The following is a 24,305-nucleotide window of genomic DNA, read 5'->3' as shown; positions in this document are numbered from 1 at the left end:
TGGCACCAAGTCGTTCATCATCACTTCCTTAGCAGATGGCATTTGTGCAGTGTCTGCTCTCTCCCCGGGGATGCTGACTGGTGTCAGATCATTTCAGTTCTGTTTCCTTCCCTCCAGTCCATGTGACACAGCGCAGAGAAAGTCCCAGTAGCTGTCCCTGATTGTGCAATGCTCGAAAACAAAGTTTCTGGATTTGCTTAGCTGGCTGCTTTCGGAATATGTTTCTGAAGTAACTAAAAATACCATTTCCTCGCTGTCCATCTGTCCTGCTGTTTCATAGCAGGATCTCTGAGACCCAATGCGGGAGGGAAAAAAAAAAAAAGACCACAACCAGGTAACAGAGAATGGAAAGAGGAGTAAGTTTGAAATAGCAGTGGCTATTTCTCTGTTTGCTGCAGTCAGCACAAATGCAGCTCTGGGGCAGGGCCTGGGTTTGGGGTGACAACAGAGGAGCTGCCCTGGGGGGTGTGTGGAGAGAGGGAAGGGAAGGGAAGGGAGCCGTTCCCTGGGCTGGAAGGGGAGGAAAACAAGAAGCCGAAGAGAACCGATTCGCATTTCCAGGAATCAGGAACATGTACGTGTGTGTAACAGCCCCGGTGCCGCCGTGCCAGGGCAGCTCTCCCGGCGCTCGCCCTTCGCCGGGTCCCGCTCCCGCCGGTTCCCCCTCAGGGCGGCGGGGCTCCGATCCCCCTCAGTGCAGTAGGGCCGCTCCCCTCAGCCCGGCCGGGCTCGAATCCCCCCTCAGCGGGGCCGCTCCCCTCAGCCCAGCCGGGCTCCGATCCCCCCTCAGCGGGGCCGCTCCTCTCAGCCCGACGGGGCTCCGATCCCCCTCAGGGCAGCGGGGCCGCTCCCCTCAGCCCAGCCGGGCTCCGATCCCCTTCAGGGCAGCGGGGCCGCTCCGCCCAGCCCAGCCGGGCTCCGATCCCCCCTCAGCGGGGCCGCTCCTCTCAGCCCGGCCGGGCTCCGATCCCCCTCAGGGCAGCGGGGCCGCTCCGCCCAGCCCAGCCGGGCTCCGCTTCCTTCCGTGCGCGGTCCCGCCCCGGAGGTGCCGCCCGCCCTTCCGCCGGAGCGGAGGGAGGGCCGGAGGCAGCACCGGGCCGGGCCGAGCGGGGCCGCGGGAGCAGCGCAGCTGAGAGGGACGGGACGGGACGGGACGGGACGGCCCCGCCGCCCGGGGCAGCCGGTGAGAGCCGAGGGGCCGCGGGCCCTGCCCGGGGTGCGGGAGCAGGCGGGGGCTGCGGGGACCCTCCGGTATCGCCCACGGTCGTTATAAGGGTCGGTGGTCGGTGTCCGAGGGGCTTCGCTCCGGCCCCGCTCCCCGGGGCTGGGCGGGGGGTCCCCCGGGCCCCACAGGGCGGCAGCGTCGGGATACGCTAAACTTAACCTTCCTCCGTGTGCAGCTCCTAAAACTAATCCTTATTGTATATACATGTATATATATTAATTCCATGGGTGTGCTCCAGCAGTTAAGCAGGTGTCACTGATATCTTTCCCAATATGCCCCCCCAGCCTGTTTTCCTGATGAGTTCCTTGTGGATCAATGAGTTTTGGGCTTTTTTCTTGTGAGTATTGCCACTGCCCGGCTGAGGGTTAAAGCCCTTTAAACTCAAGCCAGGTGGAGCTGGGAGAATTATTTAATATACCTCTGAGCAGTGCGTTTTGGATGCTTTTGTGGGTGTTTGTCTTCTTCCATGTGCAGCCCCTAAAACTGATTTCTTTTTATTACGTGTAAATATTTTTATATTTTTTAATATACTTAATGTGGTTTTAAAGAATTTATTTATTTTTTAATTCCATGGGTCTGTTTCCAGAGTTAACAAGGAGCAGGTGTCACTGATACCTTTCCCAATATGCTCTCCTTCCCCCCACCCCTCCCCGCCTGTTTTCCTGGTGAGCTCCTTGTGGATCAATGAGTTTTTTGGCTTTTTTCCTGTAAGTATTGCCACTGCCTGGCTTCTCACTGCACAGCTGAGGATCAAAGTCCTTTAAATTCAAGCCAGGTGAAGTCTGGAGAATATTTAAAGATGCTGAGCAGCGCGTTTTGGATGCTTTTGTGGGTGTTTGTCACTCTTTGAGGCACTTTGTGTAGTGTTCAGGTTGTTCCTTCCAGCAGGGAGTGGCTGTACCCTCAGAGAGGGTGTGAGATATTGAAAGATGAATGATGTGCTTGGAGTCACAAAAAAATTCTCTGAGGGGTTGGTTCAATGCTGTCCTAAATCCTGCTGGTCTGTGGCAGGGGCAGCATTGTTGTGATGTGGAGCTGGGTTGGCTTGAGGGGGTTTTAGAGTTAAAATTAAACTGCTTTGTTGTTTTTTTTTTTTTGGCTGAGTGAGGCCCTGATCTGGCCCAGTGCTGGGAATTAGCAGCACTGCACGGTTTTGGAGAAAGGGTCACTAAACTGTTTTTGAAGCAGTGCTTTGTTTGTTGGCAGTACCTCACACTGGTACTTTGGGAAGAGCACTGAGCTGCTCTTGGCTTTCCAGTTACTCAAGACTCCTTTGAGACCAATGACCAACCAGCATAGAAGGACGTGGTGATTTCCAGGAACAGTGCTTTACTCTGGAGTTGGATGTGGTGGCCTTCTGGACGTGGTTACACAAGTGTTTTGCAGCAGGGAGGATTAGGAAGAGAACTGTAGCTCAGTGGAATGCTTTGCTGACAAAAAAACCCACCCAAAACAGCATAAAATAGAATGGAAGAATAGGATAAAAAGCCAAATATAGCGATTCCCAAGACCCCTTTACTTACCCCTTAACAAAACAAACTTGTTGATTATAAGCTTGAAGATAGTCCATGATTCTGGTATTTAATTTTGTTCTGCAGTGTTATTTAAGATAGAACAGTCTTTTTTAGCTCTCTCCTCCCCTTCTTGATGTTTGCTATATAATCCCCAATTATGCTTGTTTTTTTTATCCAGATGATTAACTACTTGTGATCTAAAACTAGACCTAAAAATTATGCTTGTGAAGTCCTGCTAAAATGCTGTAACAAGTCAGGTGTAAAGTGTTTAAGATGTTTTGAAGTTTTTCTCTGAGGTTATAGCCAACTTAATTTTAATCTGTGCCCAGGTGAGCGTGGCTGACACGTTTGCAAAACATGGTGTGGAGAAGAAGTTTCTGAGGAGGTTTTAGAAGTTTTAGCTAATCCTCTTCATCTTCTTGAATTCCCAGTCAAAGAGTGCAAAGAGTTTTTAGATGTTTCCTGTGATTTCATTGAAAAGCACGGTTGTGAGTCACATGTAGATGGTGAGGCACAGTCTGTTAATTCATGAGTATGTGCTACTCCTGCTGGTAGCTGAGTGCTCATGGCTACAGGCAGGAGTTCAGGATTTAATGGGGACAAACAAACCTGTAGCTTCAGGCCTCTGCTGACATTTGAGGGGGGAAAGCACATCTCCAAGCTGAGTAAACTCTGAGCTCTCTGGGCAGCGTTGGAGCCTCGTGGCCATGAGGTTTTGGAGGTTTTAAGTAGTGGCTGCAACTTCCCCTCCAAATGACAGTCCCCAGCAGTGTGGTTTGTTTGAGGTGGCTGCTCAACCCTTGTCTGGCATCACAGTAACGACTGTTTGTTTGCTTGGGATCATTTTTTTAGCAGCCTGCACTGTTTATCCAAGGAAACAGCTGCTGTAGCTGGAATCTCTCAACTGCAAGAAAGGGGCACGTTAAAACTGTGAACACAGCAAAGATAGCAGCTGGGTTTCTTGCCTAATTCCCAAGTTGTCTAATGGCTTTTGTATTTTCTGAGATCATGTTGCCCCACCCTTTCCTTTGGAGGAAATTAGCTCATGTTTAATTAGCCTTCTGCTAATTACACACCTGAATGTTCGGGGTTACACCTGAATCACAACTATTTCAACACGTAGGTTTCTCTTATGAGTTTTGTGGCATTTGGGTCAGTGATTGTTTTTTTGATTAAATACATTTTAAGGGCCCTTTTCCACTGGCAAAATACACAGTTGTTAGAGAACTTAACCCTGCTCCATCCTTCCACCCCCTCAGTTTTGATGCACTTTCTAATCTACCTCGTAAATTTATTTTTAGTAAATGAAGTTGCTTGCTTCTCTCTTGATCTGAAGTATGATGTAGTATTCAGGCACCAGTGAAATGTGAAACAGCAGCACTTAGTGTAAGAATTGTGAGTTTGGAGACTTCCTCAGTTTTCCTACTATTCCTGCTCTAAAATGGATGGAAATGGCCATCAATGACCAAACAGTTGCAATGAGTGATGAGACGTGTTGAACACACTTTGGAGCACTTTGATGTTTTTGAATAAGAGGAATTAAAGTTGTGTATTAAGTGCTATGAAGAAAGTTGAGGAGCTGAATCACGTTTGCTTCGGTTCAGTGAAAGGACTGGTGTGGGTTGTTGCCAGTAGTTGTGCCAAGGGTTTTTTTGAGAAGACTGTTAGTTTCATGGAGGAAAACAAAAAACCCAAAATAACAACAGCAAAAAGAAACCCAAACAAAGCCACAACCCAAAACAAACCCGTGAGTTATGAGTCTGTTATGTAAGTGTTTTCCTGATTTAGATACATTCATTAATGAACTTTGTTACTAATACTGAAACTCATTTACAGAACAGTCTTGCAAAGCTGCTGCTTTAATTTCCAGCGTTAGTTTGCAGAGTTTCTACCAAACTGTTTTTCGTAGCTTTCAGTATTTATCTATTACCTTGCAATTGCCTCTTACCAGAGGTGTTTATAGACTGATTAAACGAGACCCTTCCTATTCAGCTTTGGTGTGTGAGCTTTTCCAGCCAGCTCTTCTCTCAAAGGTGACCTCAGCAATCCAGGACTAATAAATAGTTTATGACCCAGTCGATATCTTGTCGTTGTGGTGGTGACACAACCTGCACTGGCAGGAGAGGGACCTGCCTGCTCCAAGCCTGGGAGCTGGAAAAGAACAAGGAAAACAAGCTGGTGGTGCTGGAGCCCATGGGAAATCTATACTGCTCCTAAACTGTATTTCACACAGTGCCTTTCCTGAAGCCAAAGCTGTGTCTGCAGTCTTTGGAAACCCTGATGTGTTATGAAAACTATCTTGGGTTTATTGCTGAAAAGAAGGTGTTATGTAAGTTTAGTGTTTCATGTGTGCATTAAATCAGCCCTCAGTGACAGATCCTGTTTGGATTGAAGGAGCCCCTTTTTCCTACCACATAAAAGCTAAGGATGCACATGCTCTTTGCTGTGACTGATACCTGCTTTAATGGGTTCACTGTGAATTTTTCTGGCTATTTTGTGATCTGGTCTGTGTGAAAATTAAAATACAATCTTTTCTGTGTCATACAAAAGGTCCAATGTCCTGGAGCAATGATTGCTGCTCCTTCAGTCCCCACTGTGGGACAAAAATGGGCTGAGGATTTATGGACTCATAACAAAATTCATGTTTCCTGTGTCTTAACCCCCTCTGTGTTTTCTTTAGTAAATCATCAAAGGCTGATCAAAGTATGTGCTGGGGAAAGTGATGTGGCTGTCAGCCAGAGCATTTTGCAGAAAAGTTTGGGTTTGCTGGTTTTGTTCATGGTCTGCTTCCCTGGCTGTGGTAACTGAAACCCTGAAGTGTTTGCACATCTGTTCTCAGTTTCAGTTCTGATGGAGGCACAGAGGAGCTGGTAGGGAGGCAGCTGGTTTATCCTTCCTAAAAAAAAAAAAAAAAATGATGTGAATTTCCATTTTCTGGAGTCAGAGCTGTGATTTGTTGGATGTTCTTCTTGGATGACAAACTCGACAGGAAAAACCTGGGAGTGTGAGCAAGGGATGAGAAACCTCTGAGTTGGTATTGCACTCTTTAAAATGTATTTGCTCTAAGTAAACAGATGAATAAAAGAAAAAATTTAGGTAAGCCTAGGCACAAGAAAAATGTGTTGATAGGAAGATGGATTTGACAGCCTCAGAATAAATTGCATTAAAGCGAGTAAAAAGCTAATTTTGAATCAATCCACAGTGGCTTGGGGTTTTTTCTCCACATGCCAAACATCATAACAAAGCTGCTGTAAGGTGCTTATGAGAAAGTTGGAGAAGGAGATCTGATCTGTCATCAGAGACCTTTGATGTGCAACCCTTCAGATACATCTGAGTTAATATGAGTCACATGCCTCATTTACCAACTGTGCACCAATATTCATCTGCTCCTGCTGTCTCTGCAGTTTGGAAAAGCAAAGCTGGACGTGTAGAGCAGCCTGGAAGGACGTGGCCACGGGCAGCTGGGGTGGGGACCAGCCTGGGGGTGGCAGTGAGACAAGGGGAGCTCTTTGGTGTCCCCACAGCCTCGTCCCCTGGGAGCTGGGCTACAGATGCACTGCTTGCCAGCAGTGGGACACCTTTCCATGTTGTGATTGCCCAGAATAAATCCCCTTTTCCAGCCAGGGTGTAACAGCACATTTGCAGTGACCCTCTGAGGAGCCAAACAAGATGTGCGAGGTGGAGCTTAAAGATCCTGATCAGGGAAAGGAGTTTTCCATTTTTCCATTTCAGAGGAGAATGGGAGGCAAGAAGCTTTTACTTGCAAATGAGTAACAAGGGGAAAGGGATTTTATAAATTAATAACTAAGGGCCCATTCTTTTTCTAAACTCTTCAGAGGGATGTTGCTCATTAACATAGATATTAATGTGTGATGAGGTCTAGTACTGGTACAGAAACCCTTAAAAGAAGATTCTGTGCCATGGTATTTGTGAGGGGATGTGCAAGGAGGTGTCATTTCCCTGCTTTCCCTGATGATATTCACAGCAGAACTATTTAAGGCACTTAAACAAAAGCAGTGTATGAGTATATTTTAAATTACAGGCATTTGCTCCTGGGAGGGAGATGTGATGCTTCTTGAAGTTGTTGAGATGTGTTTTTAACTGGGATACAGGAGATTCAAGAAGGATGTTTGGTGTAAATCACCTCTCCAAATTTTACTAGTTAGTTAGTTAGTTATTATCTTCTGATACTTTATTATCCTTGATTAGTTTTGTGGGTTTTTTGGCTGGGTTTTTCTGTTGGTTTGGGTTGGGTTTGGGGTTTTTATTTTTATAATGTGGAAGTTTGTTACCTTCTTTACTGTTGTTTTCCTGGCTTCTCAGTGGTCAGGTGGTATGAAAGGTCTTCAGAGTTGCCTGCTCTCTGACTCCAGGAAAACAACAAATTTGTTCTTTGTTTTGTGTTATGTTGCTCAGAGTTGAGCTTTGAACAGGCCATGCATGAGTAAAATAAGAGGTCTGACCGTGCAAAATTAGTGGTGTGACTGTGCAAACACATCGAGGAGTTGATCTTTGAATGAAGAATGATGCACCTTTAGCTGGGGTTGGAGGGAGAGAAGGGAATTGAGAAAGGGGGGGAAAAAAGCATTTTGGACACTCAGAAGTCTCAACAAAACATTTCTAGGTATGTAAGATCATAAAGTACACAGTGATTTACCTGTTGAAAATTGGCTTGAGAGGGTTTTTTCTGTCAGTTTAATCGAAACTCGAGTTGTTCTGTTCATTAAAACGTTAATGCTGACCTGCAAAAATTGGCTGCAGAACTTTTTTTGTAATGGCCTTTTCTGTTTGAAGGAGGCAGAGAGGCTCTGCTTTATGTGCAGCATGTGACTTCTTCCTATTGATTCAGGGTGACCTCTTCAGTCCCTGGATCTGGAGCTGATGGAACTGCAATCAAAAACACTTGAAGGGGAGGGAACAGAGCAACTTTCTAGTGCCTTGACTTTGCAGCTGTTTACAGACCTGGGGAAAGCTGCTGGACTTTGACACTAAACAGAACCTTATTTTTAGCTCTGGTGTGCACAGAGGGTGAGCGGGATGCCAGAGGTTATTGTGGGCAAAGCTCTGTGGGCACAGAAAGCTGATTTTTGTGCATCTCTGGAGAGAGTGAAAGTGCACAACTGGCATAGAAACAGTGCATGGTGGCTTTCAGAGAGGCAGATGTTATTCAGAACATCTGAGTGTCTGGAGCACAGTGCTTTTGAGTGAGAACAGACACCTGAGTTCATGACATGGGCCTGCAGACTGCAGTGGCAAAGCTGTTGTGGCTGCTGTGGTGGGTGAGAGGAACTGGGCTTCATTTCCTTGGGTGCTACAGAATTTCTGTGAAGTTTGTGTTCTGAAGATGTTTTTGTGTGTTGTGTCTTTATAGCTCCCCGTGGTTTACAGTGAAAACATTGACACTGCTCAGCTTTACCAGTAATGGCAATATTGAGCATTTTAGGCACGTTGGTTTTTTTTCTAGTACAGGCACCTGCAATAGAAGCCTCTGATCAAAATGCTGCTGCAGCTTCTGGTTTTAAGAAGTGGTCTTGAAACTGAATCAGCAGCAAGTAAAGATTTTCAGGCTTTTGCTTCCCTTTTCTTTTCAGAGTTGGTGGTAAAGGGCAGGTGTGATGCTCTGAGAGTGGGCTGTGTGTCCAAATAGTGCCAAAGTGCAGTTTCTGTCCCAGGCTCTGCAGCTGACAGACAGTAGGTGTTTAATTTCTGGGCTGTGAGGTAGATTGTCAGATAGATTGTATAACATTCACTGTCAGTATGTTATAGCCTTCCTTGAGAAGTCAGTAAATGAAACCAAAATATTTTTGTGAAGGCAATGCATTTATGTTTCTCTGTTAGTTTGTCCATATGGGAATGAAGTAAAGCTCTCAAATATTTAAAATCTAGGTTTGGGGTTTTTTTTATTATTTTGCTTTGCAGAAACACATTAATGTCTGTTTAATGTCAGACATTTCAGAGGGGAAAAAAAGAATATTCAGCTGCTCTCTGTCTATATAAATGCGAAAATGTGTCTTCATAAATTATACCATTAAGAGACTGATTCCTTTAATATACATGTCTCTACAATGAAACTATTTTTAGATTATTTTTCAAAACTCATTACTTCTTTTAAAGATAGAAAAGATGTTAGTGAAGGAGTCTTAATGGATAAAATGGAATATTCCCCCCTCAGAGAAAATCATGTGTGTTTCCTGTTACTATACTTAAAATAACTTGATTAGATTAATGGGAAATGTTAAACATTATCAGTCTTTTTAAGTGGTTGATCTTAGATAATCCATCTTGGAAGAAAATAGCTGTTATTTCCTATAGTAGAAAACTGTCAGTGGCAGTGACAGTTGTGCCTCACATCTGTTTTGGTGGATGACTCAGGGAGGAGTTTGGGGCAGAATATTAGGGGGAAACAAGATAATTCTGACAAGCTACTGCTATTCTTCAGATTAAGAAAATCACTTTTCATCTTGCTTTCCATCCATGGCATCTCCAAGTGTGTTCTGGTTGCCTTGTGTGATCTGAAGCCGTGTGCTGGAGGGGAGGGGAGGGTCTTCAAACTGTGAGGCAGTGTTGGTTTAAAAATCTGCTTCTCCTGTTGCAGGAAGGATGTCCTGGGGCACCTTTGATTGCCACTGTGAGAGCAATTGCTGAGGTGTTTGCTCAGCTTACAAAAAACTCTCTCTGTTGAGGGTGGCAGGAAGAAAAAGGGGCTGGATTTGCTGGTCAAGACCTGCTTTCCAGTGCCTCACTGTGATATTTTGTGTGTGTGTGTGTTTGTCAGTATTGTAATCCAGATATTAATATTTGAATAGGCAGACCTTAGACTTGCTAATGCAGATGATCCTGTGCTGCTTTTCTTCTCACATGAATGCAGCATTTAGCATTAGAACACAGTATCTGAGGTGCCTTTGGGAACAAACTGGCATGTGGGATGGTTTGTGCCAAGGGAAAGGAAGAGGAGTGCTGGATCCTTGGAAGACAGGCTTGGCACAGTGGTGGTGTGGGCATGAGAATCTTTTTGTTGCAGTCACTATATATAAATTCTATAGAGCTGTGCTGTGTGCAGGCACCCAGCTTAACTCTGGAGTAACTTGAGCACTGGAGGAAAGGGAGATGCAACTCCTCCACGTTAATGTGCCTGGCTGGGTCAGCTCGGATACCTCACTGTGTTCTGAAGACATTCCTTGTATCAGACATGATTCCTAAAGCCTCACCAGTGTGATTCTGTGCAGACAGTCTGAACACAAACCCATGTTCATCCTGTCTCTCACTCAGCCTGCTCCCTTTGTTGGTGGTTGGAACTTCCTATATTTCTTTTTTCCTCTGTTGCTTTGTGCCTGTGACTGGTAGAACAACGTGCTGCTGAGATCAGAGCCTCGGGCTTTTCTCCCTGAGTGTGACTGGCAGTGCTGCTGTGCCCCTGGGCCAGCCCTGGTGCAGTTTGCAGGTCACAGCTATGCAAACACATGCTAATGCTGGGCTGGCTTTGGGGCTCCCTGCTTATATAACTGTGCTCTTCCTCCTCTGGCATTTATTTCGTTGCTATGGAACTGTTAAATAATTAAAACAGGTGACTTCCTTCTGAAAGGCAGACCTTCAAAAGAAATTATTTCTAGCTGGCCGTTGCCATGTCTCTCTGACTTTAACCCTTTTTCTCTTTAAACAGGAAGAAAATGAACCTGAAATCTGAACGCAGAGGAATCCACGTGGATCAGTCGGAGCTCCTGTGCAAGAAGGGATGTGGTTACTATGGCAATCCTGCTTGGCAGGGATTTTGCTCCAAGTGCTGGAGAGAGGAATACCATAAGGCCAGGCAGAAACAAATTCAAGAGGATTGGGAGCTGGCAGAGCGGTAAAGAACCCCCTTTATTCCTTCAGCTTTTGCAGTAGGGTGACTTCACTAAATACTATTCCTGGCTCCTGTTTTCTAGTCCTATTTGCTCTGGCTCAGTTTCATCACAAGTTCTCATATTTGACCTTTCCAGCAGGAATTAAAACCTTCCTCTTGATGCAAAGATGAATATTTATGACATTCTATTTTAAGAGGATTCAGAAGAAAGTCTGTGAGTAGCAAGTGTAAACACCCACCTACCTCTCAATAAATGCTTTGACCTAATTTGCATACTTAAATCTGTAATTTTATGTAGCAGTTGGAAGGGTGGAAGTGACAATTTTGATTAAAATACCCCTGCCTCTGGAGTTGGCAGTTATTGTCTTGCATAGCCAGCACCAGGGTTTTACATTTCAGCAGCTGATTGAAAAAAATGGTTTTAGTCTTGTCTATGGTCATTCTTTTAAACTGCAGGGTTAAACCCAAAAGCATCAAAGCTTTGTCTTTAATAATTTAGGTAATTTTTCTTAGCACTTATTTTCTGCAACACAGTTTAGCTTTCTTAGTGTGATAAATGCTTGACCCTAAACACGGGTGTTAGAGGTGTTCTGTGCTTGGGTGAGAAAATACAAACAGCTACAACTGCTTTTTGTTGGAGTTGGGTAGAGCTTGGAACCCTTGGGAGACCTTGAGTTACCCAGTGATACATTAACCAAGGTCACTGAGGAAGGAAGAAAAGTTATTAATTAAGTGCACTGGAGGAGGTGGCATCTGTGGAAGGTCTCTGAGCTTGAGTTGGGTCCAAACTGATGGTTGCAGTTTGGAAGCCCTAAGTTTTCTGGCATGTCAAAGCCTTTGAAGTAGTTACTTGGTTTGTTTTTCAAATTCTCTTTCCTATCTGGCACTGGAACAGATTAACTGCAGAGAAAGTGTTTGGAACTTTTCTAGCCCAGTCCAAAGGTGCCAGGACAGAGGACATGTCATTTTATAACTCTGCCATAAATTTGTCTTAAACAGTTACTAAGAACTTAAGTATTATTAGAGCAGATAGTTATGCTGTCAGTCTTGTAACATCTCTGTACAAGAAAGTGGGGTATTTAAGGAGTTCTTCAATAAGTAGCTGCTCAGCAGGGAGATGCTAAAGGCACAACAGATAAGCTGTGATTGTTTATTGTAGTGCACAGACAGGCTTGTCAGCACAGATAAGATACAATTCCTGCCTCAAGAGATTGCAGATCCAAGACTATTTATGGTCCATCCTGAGCTGGATGGATGTTTAAAGACAATGGCTCAACCTTCTAGCATCTTGAAGGGCAATATAATTTAACCTGTTTTAATCCTCCTGCACAGGAAGAAGAGTTGAAGGATTGGTACATTTGGCCTTCCCTGCTTTGTACCTGTAGATTAAAAGCTGACCTTGGTCTCTGCAGGGCACCCAGCAGAGTTGCAGTGAGGGGGTTTGCCCCATTCCTTCAAGTTTATCTATTACCAAGACTTAGAAAACAAATGATGACAACAATGATCTGTTTCCCAGAGTATTTATGAGAATGTGACAGGCTGTTTCCCTTCAGTGAGGGGGCAGAGGATTGGATTGCCTGTGGTTGTGAAACTCAGCATGATGCAGGGAGGGAGGGAGGCCATGAATGGATTTTTGGCAATCCTCCCACAGTCTATCCCCTCACCTTTGCCTTACAGAATTCAGGGCTGTGACATGAGAGGAAGGTGACCATGATTATACCTCAGTCTCCTCCCTGTTGACCTTACTATTTAATCTTCCCTGGATATCTTGACCTTTCCCTCACTTGGACCATTGCACCACGGAAAAGGTGGATGTCATGTAGGGAAGGGAGGAAGCAAGAAATGAAGATGGGCACAGGGGAAATCAGCATGTCAAATGAGTAATTAATTATTGCAGAGGAAATTAGCTTATTTGTCTTGTTTTTAAGCACTTAAATTAGACCTTTATTTTTCTAATTCCAGGCTTCAGCGTGAGGAGGAAGAAGCCTATGCCAGTAGTCAGAGCACCCAAGGGGCCCAGTCACTGACCTTTTCAAAGTTTGAGGAGAAGAAAACCAATGAGAAAACACGAAAGGTCACTACTGTGAAGAAGTTCTTCACTGCTTCTTCCAGAGCAGGAGCTAAGAAGGGTAACTGTCTCCTTTGCTTATAATGGTTCTGTACAACATGTTAAATTAAAAAGTATTTTTGACAGATGTCACGTTCTAAAAGGCAGAGGAGTGCTCTGTGGTTTGACTTTAAAGAAGTTGAAATAGTGACACTTCTGGAGAGCAATTGCTACTGAAAACACAGAAAAATGTGGGCTTTTGAGTGATGCCAAACAATCTTTTAAATAGAACTGTGCAGTCCTAAACCTGTGGCTGTGTTTGTGTGCATTCCACAGGAGTTCTTCCACTAAAGTATAGCATAAATGTATTCCTGGTGGGGGTCTGCCACTGAAGGACCTTGTTCCTCTGACACACAACCTTGCTAAATTCATGAGTCAGCCACAGTGTCATGCCATGGTTTAGGAGTTGAAGGGGAATATCTCCTGAAGGAAGCAGGAGAAAAGGTACTGGCTGTCAGTCACCTCGAAGAAACTGGTATGTCTAAGTGTGATAGAAACACTGAGATAACCTATCAGCTGATGCTGCCATAATGGAGCACTTTGACAGCCTTAGCAGGAAAAATGAGATGTGTAAACAGGGTGCCTTTAACTGAAAATAAATGTGAGACTTGTAGTGTTTGTGTGTATGTGGGTTGTGAATACCAAGTTTGTGGTTGTCTGGATGTTTGTTCTACAGAGTATGTTCCAAGTAAGAATGATTAATGACACTGATGTCTTTGCATAGCAACAGCTTAGACAGGCAAAAACCAGAAAATGCTGGGCTGTGGAGTAGGAATTCCAGAAGGAAAATCAACACAAATCTACCTTAGCCTTAGAGACGATGCATTTCCTTAATAAGAAACATGCCTGAATTTCATCCTGGAATTGTCCTGGTGCATGGCAGCAGCTGGCTACGTGAGGCATTCACCTGTGTAATTAAAACCCTTTTTTATGTTCACTCTTCTCACTTTTCCATATTTTCTTTTTTTACCCCCCTGCCATCTCTCCTGCCACGCTCCTGCTCTCGGTGTCCCGCTTGCTCTCGCGTTCATTGCAGCTGCTCAAGAGAAAATCGTTAAGCAAGGACAGCCTGGGAGGGAGAGAAATGCTGATAACATTCTCAGGGATTTGAAGGAGATTTTTACTCCCTCCTGGGAACTGGCTTCCCCTTCTGAAGGTAATGCAGCACAGCCTGAGCAAGCTGTCTGCCTGGTTTTAGTGAGCTTACTTCTTAGTTGGGCTTTGCAAAGTACAAACTAGGGTTGTGCCAGTTCAAACTCGTGCTCTTGAACATGAAGATGACAAAAAAAGCAAGTCCAGCATCTTGAGGTGAACTTGAATATCTAAACCAGTTCTTTGCTTTTTGGTAGAGAGAGTACAAGAATAAAGCTGAAGCTTCTTGGAGCTCCACCTTAGTGTGACCACGCTTTCAAAAAATAAGAATTTTGTAAGAAGTAGCTGGATCTTGTGCTGCTTCACATTTTTTTATCAAAAAAGAATTCCAGATTGCTGTTCTAAATCTGATTAAAAGTTGAAACTGCTGTTTCAATTTAATAGTTGACACTTCAAGCACTTTTGCATTCTCAAAACATCTCCAGATGTTTGTTATGTTAACCAAGAAGACAATTTCATATCAAGAGAAGACATCCTAGTTCTATTTAAATCAAAAGGATGCCAACCCCCTTGATGCAAACAGCTTCAGGAGCTCATCCTGTGTTATTTGTGTGCAATTCTGACTTGTTGTGCTGACTAAAGAAATTTGAAGATGTACCATTCTTTTATTTTGCAAATTATATGGAGAAGATGAGTGGCTGTGTGTAGCAGAGCTAATGACAAACCCTTTTTTTATGTTCCTTGCTTGGACTCAGATCCGTGACCGTGGCACAACCATAGTGAATCACTGGAGTGCTCATGTTCTGCTGTGACAATTAGCATTTCTGTAGAATGCCTTGAGAAAGATTTTACTATTAATAGTGTTTGTTCCTTGTGAAGGTGATCCTTTCTTAACTCCTCCAGTGCTCTTCCTTTTCATTTTGGGCATATTTCCTCTACTGGGTTCTCTTTAACTTGGTCAGATGGAATTTCTTTTCCGTAATCGGCTTCTTTTTAGTTGGACTTAATTCTTTTAGAGCACGTGACAAACCTGAAAATAGTTTGTTGCTGAAAGTACATTTGTTCCTGCAGTCCTTAAGTAACCAATGTATATTGTACAGATTAATTTTCCTTAAACCAGGATTTCAGCTCAGAGATTAATGAAGCTGCAACACTTCTGAGTGACTACAAGTAGTTCTTGGTGTGACTCGTTGAAGACAGTTCATTCTAACATTGTTTTTTAATACTTGATAGTAATCTGCCTCAGCTGACTACATCTCTCTAGTAACTAAAAAAAAAAAATCTGTTTTCAATTTGTGACTGAAATAATCATATTCCTTATGGTCAACTAGCAGAATGAGGTTCATTATTTTTATAGTAGAGTGAACTCAGTGTTGAAGTAAGTACATAAATCTTCAACTGTACTTCAGACTGAGATCAGTAATTAATCATGGAAGAAATATCTTATAATTCTGCCCTTCTGAAAGCAGACCTGCTTTCTTTGTTTATTATTTCAGAACTAGGCTTCCTACTTACTGGTTATCTAATATGAAATGTGACAAATTTAGATCAACATGCAGGAGTGGTCACCCTTCAGCCTGAACTCTGTCCAGGCATTTGTATTGCACTGCTGGGAATCTTAGGTACAAAGAAATCCCCTCTGGAAAGATGTCCTTGTGGAACTCAAAAGGAGGTTTTTTTTGCACTTTCTATCTCAATTGCTACAGTTGGAATTTAAATATTTGCTAAACCTTTTCTGTTCTTATCGCTTAAATACCATAAATGTTCTAATGGTGCCTGACCAAATTATTACCCAGAGAAGGTTATGCTGAAGTCTTGTGCTTTGGTCAGATGATCAGTGTGTGTTAATCACTGGATGACACAGCTTTGAATTTAGTGCTGAATCTTTTTAAAAGCAAATAACAAACAAACAAACAAAAACCCCTAGTAAGTTACCTTAAGTATATTAACCCCATGTATTTCTTTTTATTTTGGAGTTCTGCATGTGTGCTTATTGAAACACGGATTTTTTGCTGTGCATGTTAGTATTTTCAGATTGAAAGATTTGTTTGTATCGTGTTGACCATGAATATTTTCATGTTTTCTGTCCCTCTGCTGCTTGCTTTTCACCATGTTCATTTACATCATCTCTATTCAATCCTTCCATTTTGAACAGTGTTGGCTGGCAAGTTGAAAGGTGGGTGAACTAAACTTGGTTAGTGAAGGTATTGGAGCAGCAGAATTAACTTGCAGCTTGGAAAATCATGTGTTTTGTGGGGGAGAAAAAAAACCCCTGTGGTTGCAGCTCTCTAAACTTGCATCCAGTGGTGTGTGCAGTGTCCCTGGACTAGAACTGCCCAATCTGCTGCTCCCTGAGCTGGTTCATGAGCCAGTTGAATGAATACTTGTGTTGGTGCAAGGAAAGGAGCAGAAATTAGAGGTGAGGGGGAATGGAAAAGGGACCACTCCATTATCTTAAACTGCTGCAGAATCCCATCTGGAAGCCTTGATCTTATATGGAGAAATCTTACCTGGGAATGAAAATGTAAGAAACCCAAAAGCAAACCCACTTTACAGTCATTTGCTGCTATAAAAAGGCCATTAGTGCAAATGGGTGTGTGGCTGAAAATGTTTCCTTTCCGTGGAATACTCAGTGTCCTGGAGTTCTGTTTAATAATATCCATCATTTCACTGGCAGAGCCTGAGAAATAAATGATCAATCATCTGCACAGTTAAAAAAAAAAAAAAGAAAAGACCAACCTGAAATTTTAATACTTGTTAAACACTTGCTGAATTTATCCATCAGTGTACAAAGCTTATCTGATGTGCCCAAATTTTCCCAGCAGAGATCCAAGAAGCCAAGGCTCCCAGCCCTTCCATAAACAGGCAGGCAAGCATCGAGACGGATCGAGTGTCCAAGGAGTTCATAGAATTTCTCAAGACATATCACAAGCCTGGACAAGACATCTACAAGCAATGTAAACTATTTTTGGACACAATGAATCATAAAAGGGTAAGTCCTGCCTGCCTTTTGCATCAATCAAATGGGGAAACTGGGGAGAGATGGAGAAAATGCTGCACTTCTTCCAGCAGTTTGGATTTTATGGAGTGTACACAGGAGCCTTCAGGTGATGTGCTTAGTCAAGTGAAGATCTCAGGGTAGCTTTAAATCCTGGCTGCCTTGTTTTTTGGTGTGGGGTGTGACCAAAGAATCCTTCCAACCCCAATATCTCAGGGAGCTTTCCTTTGCAACCCAAATAAATTAGCCCTGAATAAATCCCATATACATTAGTCTGTTCAACGATTTTCTAGATAAACATCACTTGTGGAAATTGTAAGATATTACATGCTGAGTTTTTAGATATCATGGAGTCACCACAGAATGGTTTGGGTTGGAAGAGACCTTAAAGATCATCCAGTTCCAACTCCTGCCATGGGCAGGGACACCTTCCCCTAGACCAGGTTGCTCCAACCTGGCCTGGAACACTTCCAGGGATGGGGCATCTTAAGTCCAAAAGGTTATAAAGATAATACAACATCAACCCACACATCTTTTATTTGGGGAACAGGAACTTGACTGTACTTTACTTTTTAGTATGGAATAAGGGTTACATCTTCATTTTCCTTTTAAAAAAAAATCAATGGTTTTGAAATATTAATCAGTCTGTAGTGCCACCTATGGTTGGAATGAGTCAGTATTTCAGCACAACTCTTCTTCCCCCTTCTCCTACCTTTCCTGCTTAGTATGTAGTTACTCAGGTTGTTTCCTCAAATTGGACTGAATGTTAAAGGCAGTTCTGATGGAATCTTACATTCCCTCTACTTTAAAAACATCTTGAAGGTTTTTTTTCTTTTAGAACTTACTCATTCTGAGTTTCACAAACTGAGAGTTTGTAAAAACTGTGGTGTTATTATTGGTTTGAAATACTGAAGGTGCTCTCATTTCCTACTTCTTGATAGTTTGTGCTGGTCAGAAAGAACTCAAAACATACAATTTGCTATCACACATAAACCAGAGCTAAAATGCAGCACTGCCAGTAGAGCTGAGACTTTGTTCAGGGCAACTGTCCAGTTTTTGCCCTTAGAGAATTCAGATACCAAGTTCTCTCTCCATTTTTTTAAGTGTAGCTTTATGATGCTATTTAATGGTGAAAAGTGACTTGATCAGTAAAGTTAATTTTAACCCTTCAAACCTCTGTTGTGTTCTTCAGGAGTTCAGTTAAGTAATGCCCAAAAGACAGTGTTGTTTTACAAATAACATTGTGAATGTATTACAGAGTAACTTTATCATTAGAAATGTTTATTGTATAGATACTCTTTCAAACTATGATTTGTGTTCTTGGGTTTTTGATACACTGTATGTAATCTTTTAAAAATGAGAGGCAAAATAGGGACAAACTTTCTCTTAGTAATCTGTTTTTTTGTCAGCATTACTCAGGGATGTGCCTGGGGAAAATGGCATTGCACCTGTCCAGTCCCATTGCTAATATTTATCTGCACAGCAAATAAATGCAAGTCTTTCACATGTCAAAGAGCCAGTGTGTCTTGGCTTCTCATATTTTTTAATATAATTTAGCCAATATAAACACCTCTGATGATACCTTTGCATTCTCAGACTATTACTGCAGCTGGACACTTTCCTTAAACAGAAACAAAACATCAGAGGTGTTGCTGCCAATTCTTACACACACAGACACCTAATCTGTGTTCTGTTACAGGACTTAAGTATTGAGGAGCAGTCAGAATGTGCCCAGGACTTCTACCAAAATGTAGCAGACAAGTTACAGACACGTTGGAAAGGTATCAAGTTCCTCTTCCTGTTGAAAAAGTGATTATTTGAGGCTCAAGCCCCTTGCATTTTCGAGTAAAACTCAAGTAAAAATTGTAAAATATTGCAGCATTCCAAACCAGCTTTCAGAAATGCTGGTAACAAATTCTAGTCCCATAGTTGGAATTATTCCCAGTTCTGTAAAGTTTTACAGTCTAAATTATTTGTACAGGTTTTGCTTAAAGTCTCTAAAATTTGGTTCAGTTGTTTTAATTTTTTGTTTTAAATCCAATACTGTTTGTTTAAAACTGAAGGTGAATGTGTAGCCTCCACCCAGGTACCAAACAGGCTTTGGGCCTCCTGTTACCCTGTAATTCTCCAGCAGCCAGTTCTGCTGGGAACTGCTTTTGTGTCTGGTATGTGAGAGACACAACTCAAACCCAGGGAGTTTTTTAGACATAAACAGCAACAGAGGACTTGGAGGACCTCACTGGATTTATTTTCAAAGGATGACAATGTTCTTGTAAGCTACAAGCAGCTGAACCTGCTCTGTGTGCTGAATGTGCTTCATTGTGACCCTTTGGCATGTGATGTTCGACCCATTATATTTTTGCTTCTGCTGTAGAGAGAGAAAATACTCCAATTATGTCCATCCTGTGTGAGCTCAGGTTGGCTCGAGTCAGTCGTATTGATTTGATGATGTTGGGGTCAAACTGTATTAAATCTTCAAAGGAGCCATGGAATACTTCATTTATGGGATTTGTACCTTGCAGTGCCCCCTGAGAAAGTTGAGAAGGCAATGGATCAGATTGAAAAGTACATTATGACTCGGCAGTACAAATATGTCTTTTGCCCTGAAACAACTGATGACGAGAAGAAAGACCTTGCTGTCCAAAAGAGAATCAGGTAATGCTTTAAAGGAAAAATAATTGAGTAATCCCCAGTCCTGTAAATGAGCTCTGAATCAAACATGTTAAAAACCTCGTGTTGTGCACACAAAAATGGCAAAATTGTTAAGCAGAAAGAGTTTAAAACACCATATTTAAAAACCAGAAGAAATGAAGGGAATGGATAATGAAAGTTGCTACACTGGGAAAACCAAGTGGTTTGCTTTTGTTAAGTTATGGCAAAAATAGAAGAAAGTATTTCTTCTGAAAATAAATTACTTCAGTGGAATAAACTGGCTTAAGGCTGGACTAGTGCCTCACCCACACAAAGCACTCCTTGTGCCTTGAACTCAAGAAGCAGCTGGTTTCAAACACCTGAATGTCACTGGCACAGAACAGTTTAACACTTCTGTCCTCTCACAGGGCTTTGCACTGGGTGACTCCCCAAATGCTGTGTGTTCCTGTCAATGAAGAAATTCCAGAAGTCTCTGATATGGTTGTAAAGGCAATTACAGGTTTGTGAATGATAAAGTTTACATTTGCAGCTTCAAATTTCATCTCTCTTGCTTATAGAGAGTCGATCACCAGAGGGGGGGCCAGGCTGTTGGATTTGCAGGAGTCTTTGTGGTATTGGACTGGGATATCACGTGTGAGGCAGGAATAATTTTTCCACTACAGAAGTGTTTAGGCCTAACTGATCTGTTTGAAACACTTGGACTGAACCAAGAGAAGGTTGAATAAACAGATATTATTATGGAACAGCAAGAACCACAGATAGAAACGATGCAATATTAGCATTGCCTGCTCATTGAGGTGTCTGATTAATACACTTTTAATGATCTGAGAACTCTTTTTATCTTACAGATATTATTGAAATGGACTCGAAGCGTGTGCCCCGTGATAAATTGGCCTGCATCACCAAGTGCAGCAAGCACATCTTTAATGCCATTAAAATCACAAAAAATGAACCAGCCTCTGCTGATGACTTTCTCCCAACACTCATATACATCGTCCTGAAGGGGAACCCGCCCCGCCTGCAGTCCAACATCCAGTACATAACACGCTTCTGCAACCCCAGCAGGTTAATGACAGGAGAGGATGGGTACTATTTCACCAACCTGGTAAGTGCAGGAATACTGTGGGGTTTATACAAGGAGTTTGTCTTTTATTTGGATGTAGGAATTGCCAGTAAAGGGAAACATAATGTAGAAAAAAATTAAAATGATGGTTGAGGTTACTTAGAGTACAGCCAGTTCTGCTGTGTTTTATCTCCTCTCTCTTCCTTTTCTCCTTTCCAAACGAGGAAGTGCTTTTCTTTCTTTATAATCTTAAACCCTTGTTTGAACAGTCTGATGCTAAGACCGGGGTGTATTTTCATTCTACCAGGAAATAAGTCCTTTCTATTCCTAAAATCCCAAGTTTGAACAGTGCAGATGTTACAGATGCAAAGTTTCCTACTTGCAAGAGCCAATGAGATTTTTCTCTTGAAGGGGCTGCAGAACTAGGCCATTAATTTGTGGAGGTAAACAGGCTTTTTAAAGCTCCTGCAAGAGGCATTTATTGGTGTGCTCTGTATTTCATCCTGAAGCAATTTGTGAGGGAAATTATGTAGTTGAATGAAATACTTGGAATATTAAAAGCTTATTTCAGTAGGAGCAGAAAATCCACAAGATGAGAGGGGTATTTGACATTGCTTCCTTCAGAATATTAAGAGCATGGCAGATCTCTGCTGATCAGATTATTAAATATTAATTTAGTGCTCTTGTCTTGCTGTCGTGTTCCTTCTGTTCTCCCACCTCCCAAACCCCCTGAGGTGACCCTGAAGTTTGGAATGTACATTGCCCAGTGAGTCAGTGCTGTTCAACTGAGTTTTTGACTTCTTCAGACTTTGGGGAGAGGAAAGAGGCATATGAACTGTTTGGTACAGTGAACTTCTGGAAAAGATCAATCTGCTGGGGCATTAGAAAGAAATAATCAGTTACTGGTCTAACAGCAGGATCGGGAATAGAACACACACGTTCCAGTCTGTGGCTTGCAGTGATCTCTCTCTGTTTTGTTTGCAGTGCTGTGCTGTGGCCTTCATTGAAAAGCTGGATGCTCAGTCTCTAAATCTAAGCCAAGAAGATTTCGATCGTTTCATGACGGGTCAGACGTCCCCGAAGAAGCAGGAATCCGACAGCTTCTCCCCTGACGTGTGCCTGGGGGTTAAACAGATGTGTAAAAGCTTAGACCTCCTCTCTCAGTTGAATGAGAGACAGGAAAGAATTGTCAGCGAAGCCAAGAAACTCGAGAAAGACCTAATAGATTGGACTGATGGAATCACAAAGGAAGTGGAAGATATTGTTGAGAAATATCCGTTAGAAATAAAACCAAAAAGTCAAGCCTTAGCAGCCATTGACTCTGAAAATGTGGAGAATGACAAGCTGCCCCCACCACTGCAGCCTCAGGTTTATGCAGGATAATTATCAGTGTTAACTCTGAAAAGCAGCATTATCCTCACCCAGTACTATCTGCTACTTGGGAAGGGAAATAAATTTAACGCTAAAAATCAGACGAGCTTAAATCAGTACATTTTTAAAGGTACATTTTTCTTTTTGTTAAGTGTAACGAATTGTATTTATTTTAGTCGAGTAGATTTCTATTAGGCTTTTGTGGGTTTTTGAACTGAATTTAAATTTTCTACACAAACTGGTGTAATTTTTAAGCAACACTAGTCCATTGACATCTTTCCTGAAAGCTTCCTTCTAAGCATGCACTTAACTCGTTTTTAATGATTAGTTTAACCTGAATCCGAGTTCCAGCAGAAACTCAAAAGGTACCAATGTTAGTTTGAATTCATTCTGTAGCTGTAAAGATGAAATATATATTGTAAAATATGTAAAATTGTAAATAGATTTAAAACCTGATGTCTCAACTGTGCATGACAGCTTGTGTATGAGTGAAAATGATCTAAAAGTGTTCATTTTAGCACCTTTCAGTTACATCATGTTGCAGTGTAAAGGCAAAAACACTGTTAGTATTTGGATAAGCTGGATGGGAGAACTGATGAATTGCAGAAGATATTGTTGTAATGATTTGAAAACTTGACACTCAATCTGCTTTGTAAAAAAAAGGAAAAGTGCTATTTAAAAAAAATGACATTTCTCTTCATGTAAACCTTCTCCCTGCTTTGTCAGGACACCTGGTAGCCTTGAGTGGTGCACAGAAGTGCTGATGTTACTGCTTTGGAAGAGAACTTGGAGCCAGGCTTCAGAAACAGGAAGGAGTATTAGTATTAAAAAATTACATAATGTGGAACAAGAGGTGGGAGGGGAGAAGATCCTGCAAGAATTGCACCAAAAGTGGCTTTCTCTTCTGGCATTGCCTGGTCATTTCCAAGTGGGATAAGTCTTGGTTGCTTTTGTGACAATCCTGGTAGACAAATAAGTTCATATAATTAGAGGTTGCTTTTTAGAAGAAGCATGAGCAGAAAAATGCACTTTATTTTCATGAAACATCAATCTTCTGATCTTTAGTGACCCCTTTAGCAAAGGGATTGACCTTGAACATCAAGGTACATATGGCTTTGTGTCACTAAAAGTTTAGCTCTGTGTCTTTCAAGAATAACAGCTCACTCCACAAAAAAAGTAACCTCTTGCAATATAACTTTTTTATGCCAGTGAAACATTTTATATATCATTTGAAGTATCTTCCAGCTAATCCAGTTCTGCCGTGACTCCTTTGTATACCTGAGATATTGAACATGGAGCTGCTTTTAAGCAATGTTAAGTTCTTACCATCAAGGGGGAAAGTACCTACCTCTTTTATTAAGTTCCACTGCTTTAAAACACTGCTCTATTAAATTTGCACTGCAATAATTTCAGACCACGACTGTGATTTGTCCCTTCCTGTCAGATGTATTTATCCTCATAAACTATGCATCCCTGGTGTTCCAGATAACCAGCTCCCCAAAGCACCACTGCTGAGGTGCAGCAATGAGCTCACTAGAAATTAAATTTAAATTTCAATTATTCAATGTATCCATGTGTCACCGTGCCCAAATTGCTTCGGATCTGACCAGTGCTTGCAGTAAATAATACTGTAAAGGCTTTGGTTTTAAACACTAGGTGCTAATTCTGATATCCAGGTACACAGGTTTTCCTGAGGCAGGGTGGGGGGGAAGCAAACTTTTAGCTATTGTGTAAATTACCATGTTTAAATAAAAGTGTGTACATTATGCCCTTGTTAATGAATTCCTAAAAACCTCTTCACCCGGGTTTTGTTATGCTGTTAATGATTAATGTGAATATAATTAGGGCTGCTTCTGCATTCTCTGTGATTCAGAAGACAGCAATTCTCAGCCATTCAAGTGCAAGTCTGGGTAAGTCTTTTTTTTTTTCCTTTGCAGAAAGGTCATTGTAGTGATTAAGCACTTAACGATTTACTGGTGCATTTGTAACTAAAGTATCTTTTATGCATATGCCATCTTGTTATCAAGCCACTAAAGGGGGAGTGTTTTCAGCAAACAAATCAGGCAGGTAAGATGGATTTCCTCCTAGTAGTAATCCCTGGGCAGGGCTGTAGGACAGGGGTGTGCTCTGTTCCCACAAGTTTGAGTAAAAGACAGTGAGAGACCCCAGTTCTGCAAAACATTATGGAATTGTATCCATGAACAAGTTACTTGTGAAACTGAGTTTAACTGAAATATGCTCTTCTAGTGAATTGGAATACAGGTGCTGTGCTGTGGTGAGTCATAGTATTGGGGTTTTTTTCAACAGCCCACTGCTAGTTCAGTATCACTGAAAACAAAGACTGCAGCTCATCCTTGGGAACCAGAATTTACATTGTAAAATACTTCTTTCCGTGTGAGCTCCCTGTTTTGTTCAGTAAAGAAGATATTTCACAGGAAAT

General features: G+C 42.2%; 1 protein-coding gene across 10 annotated transcripts; it reads left to right on the top strand.

Moving 5' to 3' along the window:
- The first annotated feature begins 482 nt into the window (after positions 1–482).
- On the top strand, positions 483–23,631 carry RABGEF1 (RAB guanine nucleotide exchange factor 1). Of its 10 annotated transcripts, none has more exons than XM_027666837.1 (11): positions 483–574; positions 10,400–10,585; positions 12,545–12,711; positions 13,726–13,845; positions 15,937–15,957; positions 16,604–16,773; positions 18,479–18,560; positions 19,302–19,434; positions 19,839–19,930; positions 20,280–20,536; positions 21,479–23,631. In XM_027666837.1, coding segments are annotated over exons 1-11 (1,629 nt in total). In that variant the 5' UTR covers positions 483–572; the 3' UTR covers positions 21,878–23,631. The 10 variants fall into 10 exon arrangements, with proteins under 10 accessions (XP_027522638.1, XP_027522639.1, XP_027522644.1 ...); XM_027666838.1 differs by having other exon boundaries at positions 484–574; positions 16,607–16,773; XM_027666839.1 differs by lacking the exon at positions 483–574 and adding an exon at positions 1,087–1,183.
- Positions 23,632–24,305: the final 674 nt, after the last annotated feature.

The sequence above is a fragment of the Corapipo altera genome, unplaced genomic scaffold, assembly GCF_003945725.1.
Source record: "Corapipo altera isolate COAL_440 unplaced genomic scaffold, ASM394572v1 181, whole genome shotgun sequence".
Classification (NCBI taxonomy): domain Eukaryota; kingdom Metazoa; phylum Chordata; class Aves; order Passeriformes; family Pipridae; genus Corapipo; species Corapipo altera.
Note: the sequence above shows the minus strand (reverse complement) of the source record. Positions and strands in the feature narration are given on the sequence as shown.

Excerpts from the sequence above, each read along its gene's own strand:
- RABGEF1 (XM_027666837.1), top strand. Across the intron at positions 15,958-16,603 it reads GTTGGCTGGCAAGTTGAAAG|CAGAGATCCAAGAAGCCAAG; the intron begins GTGGGTGAACTA and ends AAATTTTCCCAG. Across the intron at positions 20,537-21,478 it reads GGTACTATTTCACCAACCTG|TGCTGTGCTGTGGCCTTCAT; the intron begins GTAAGTGCAGGA and ends TTTTGTTTGCAG.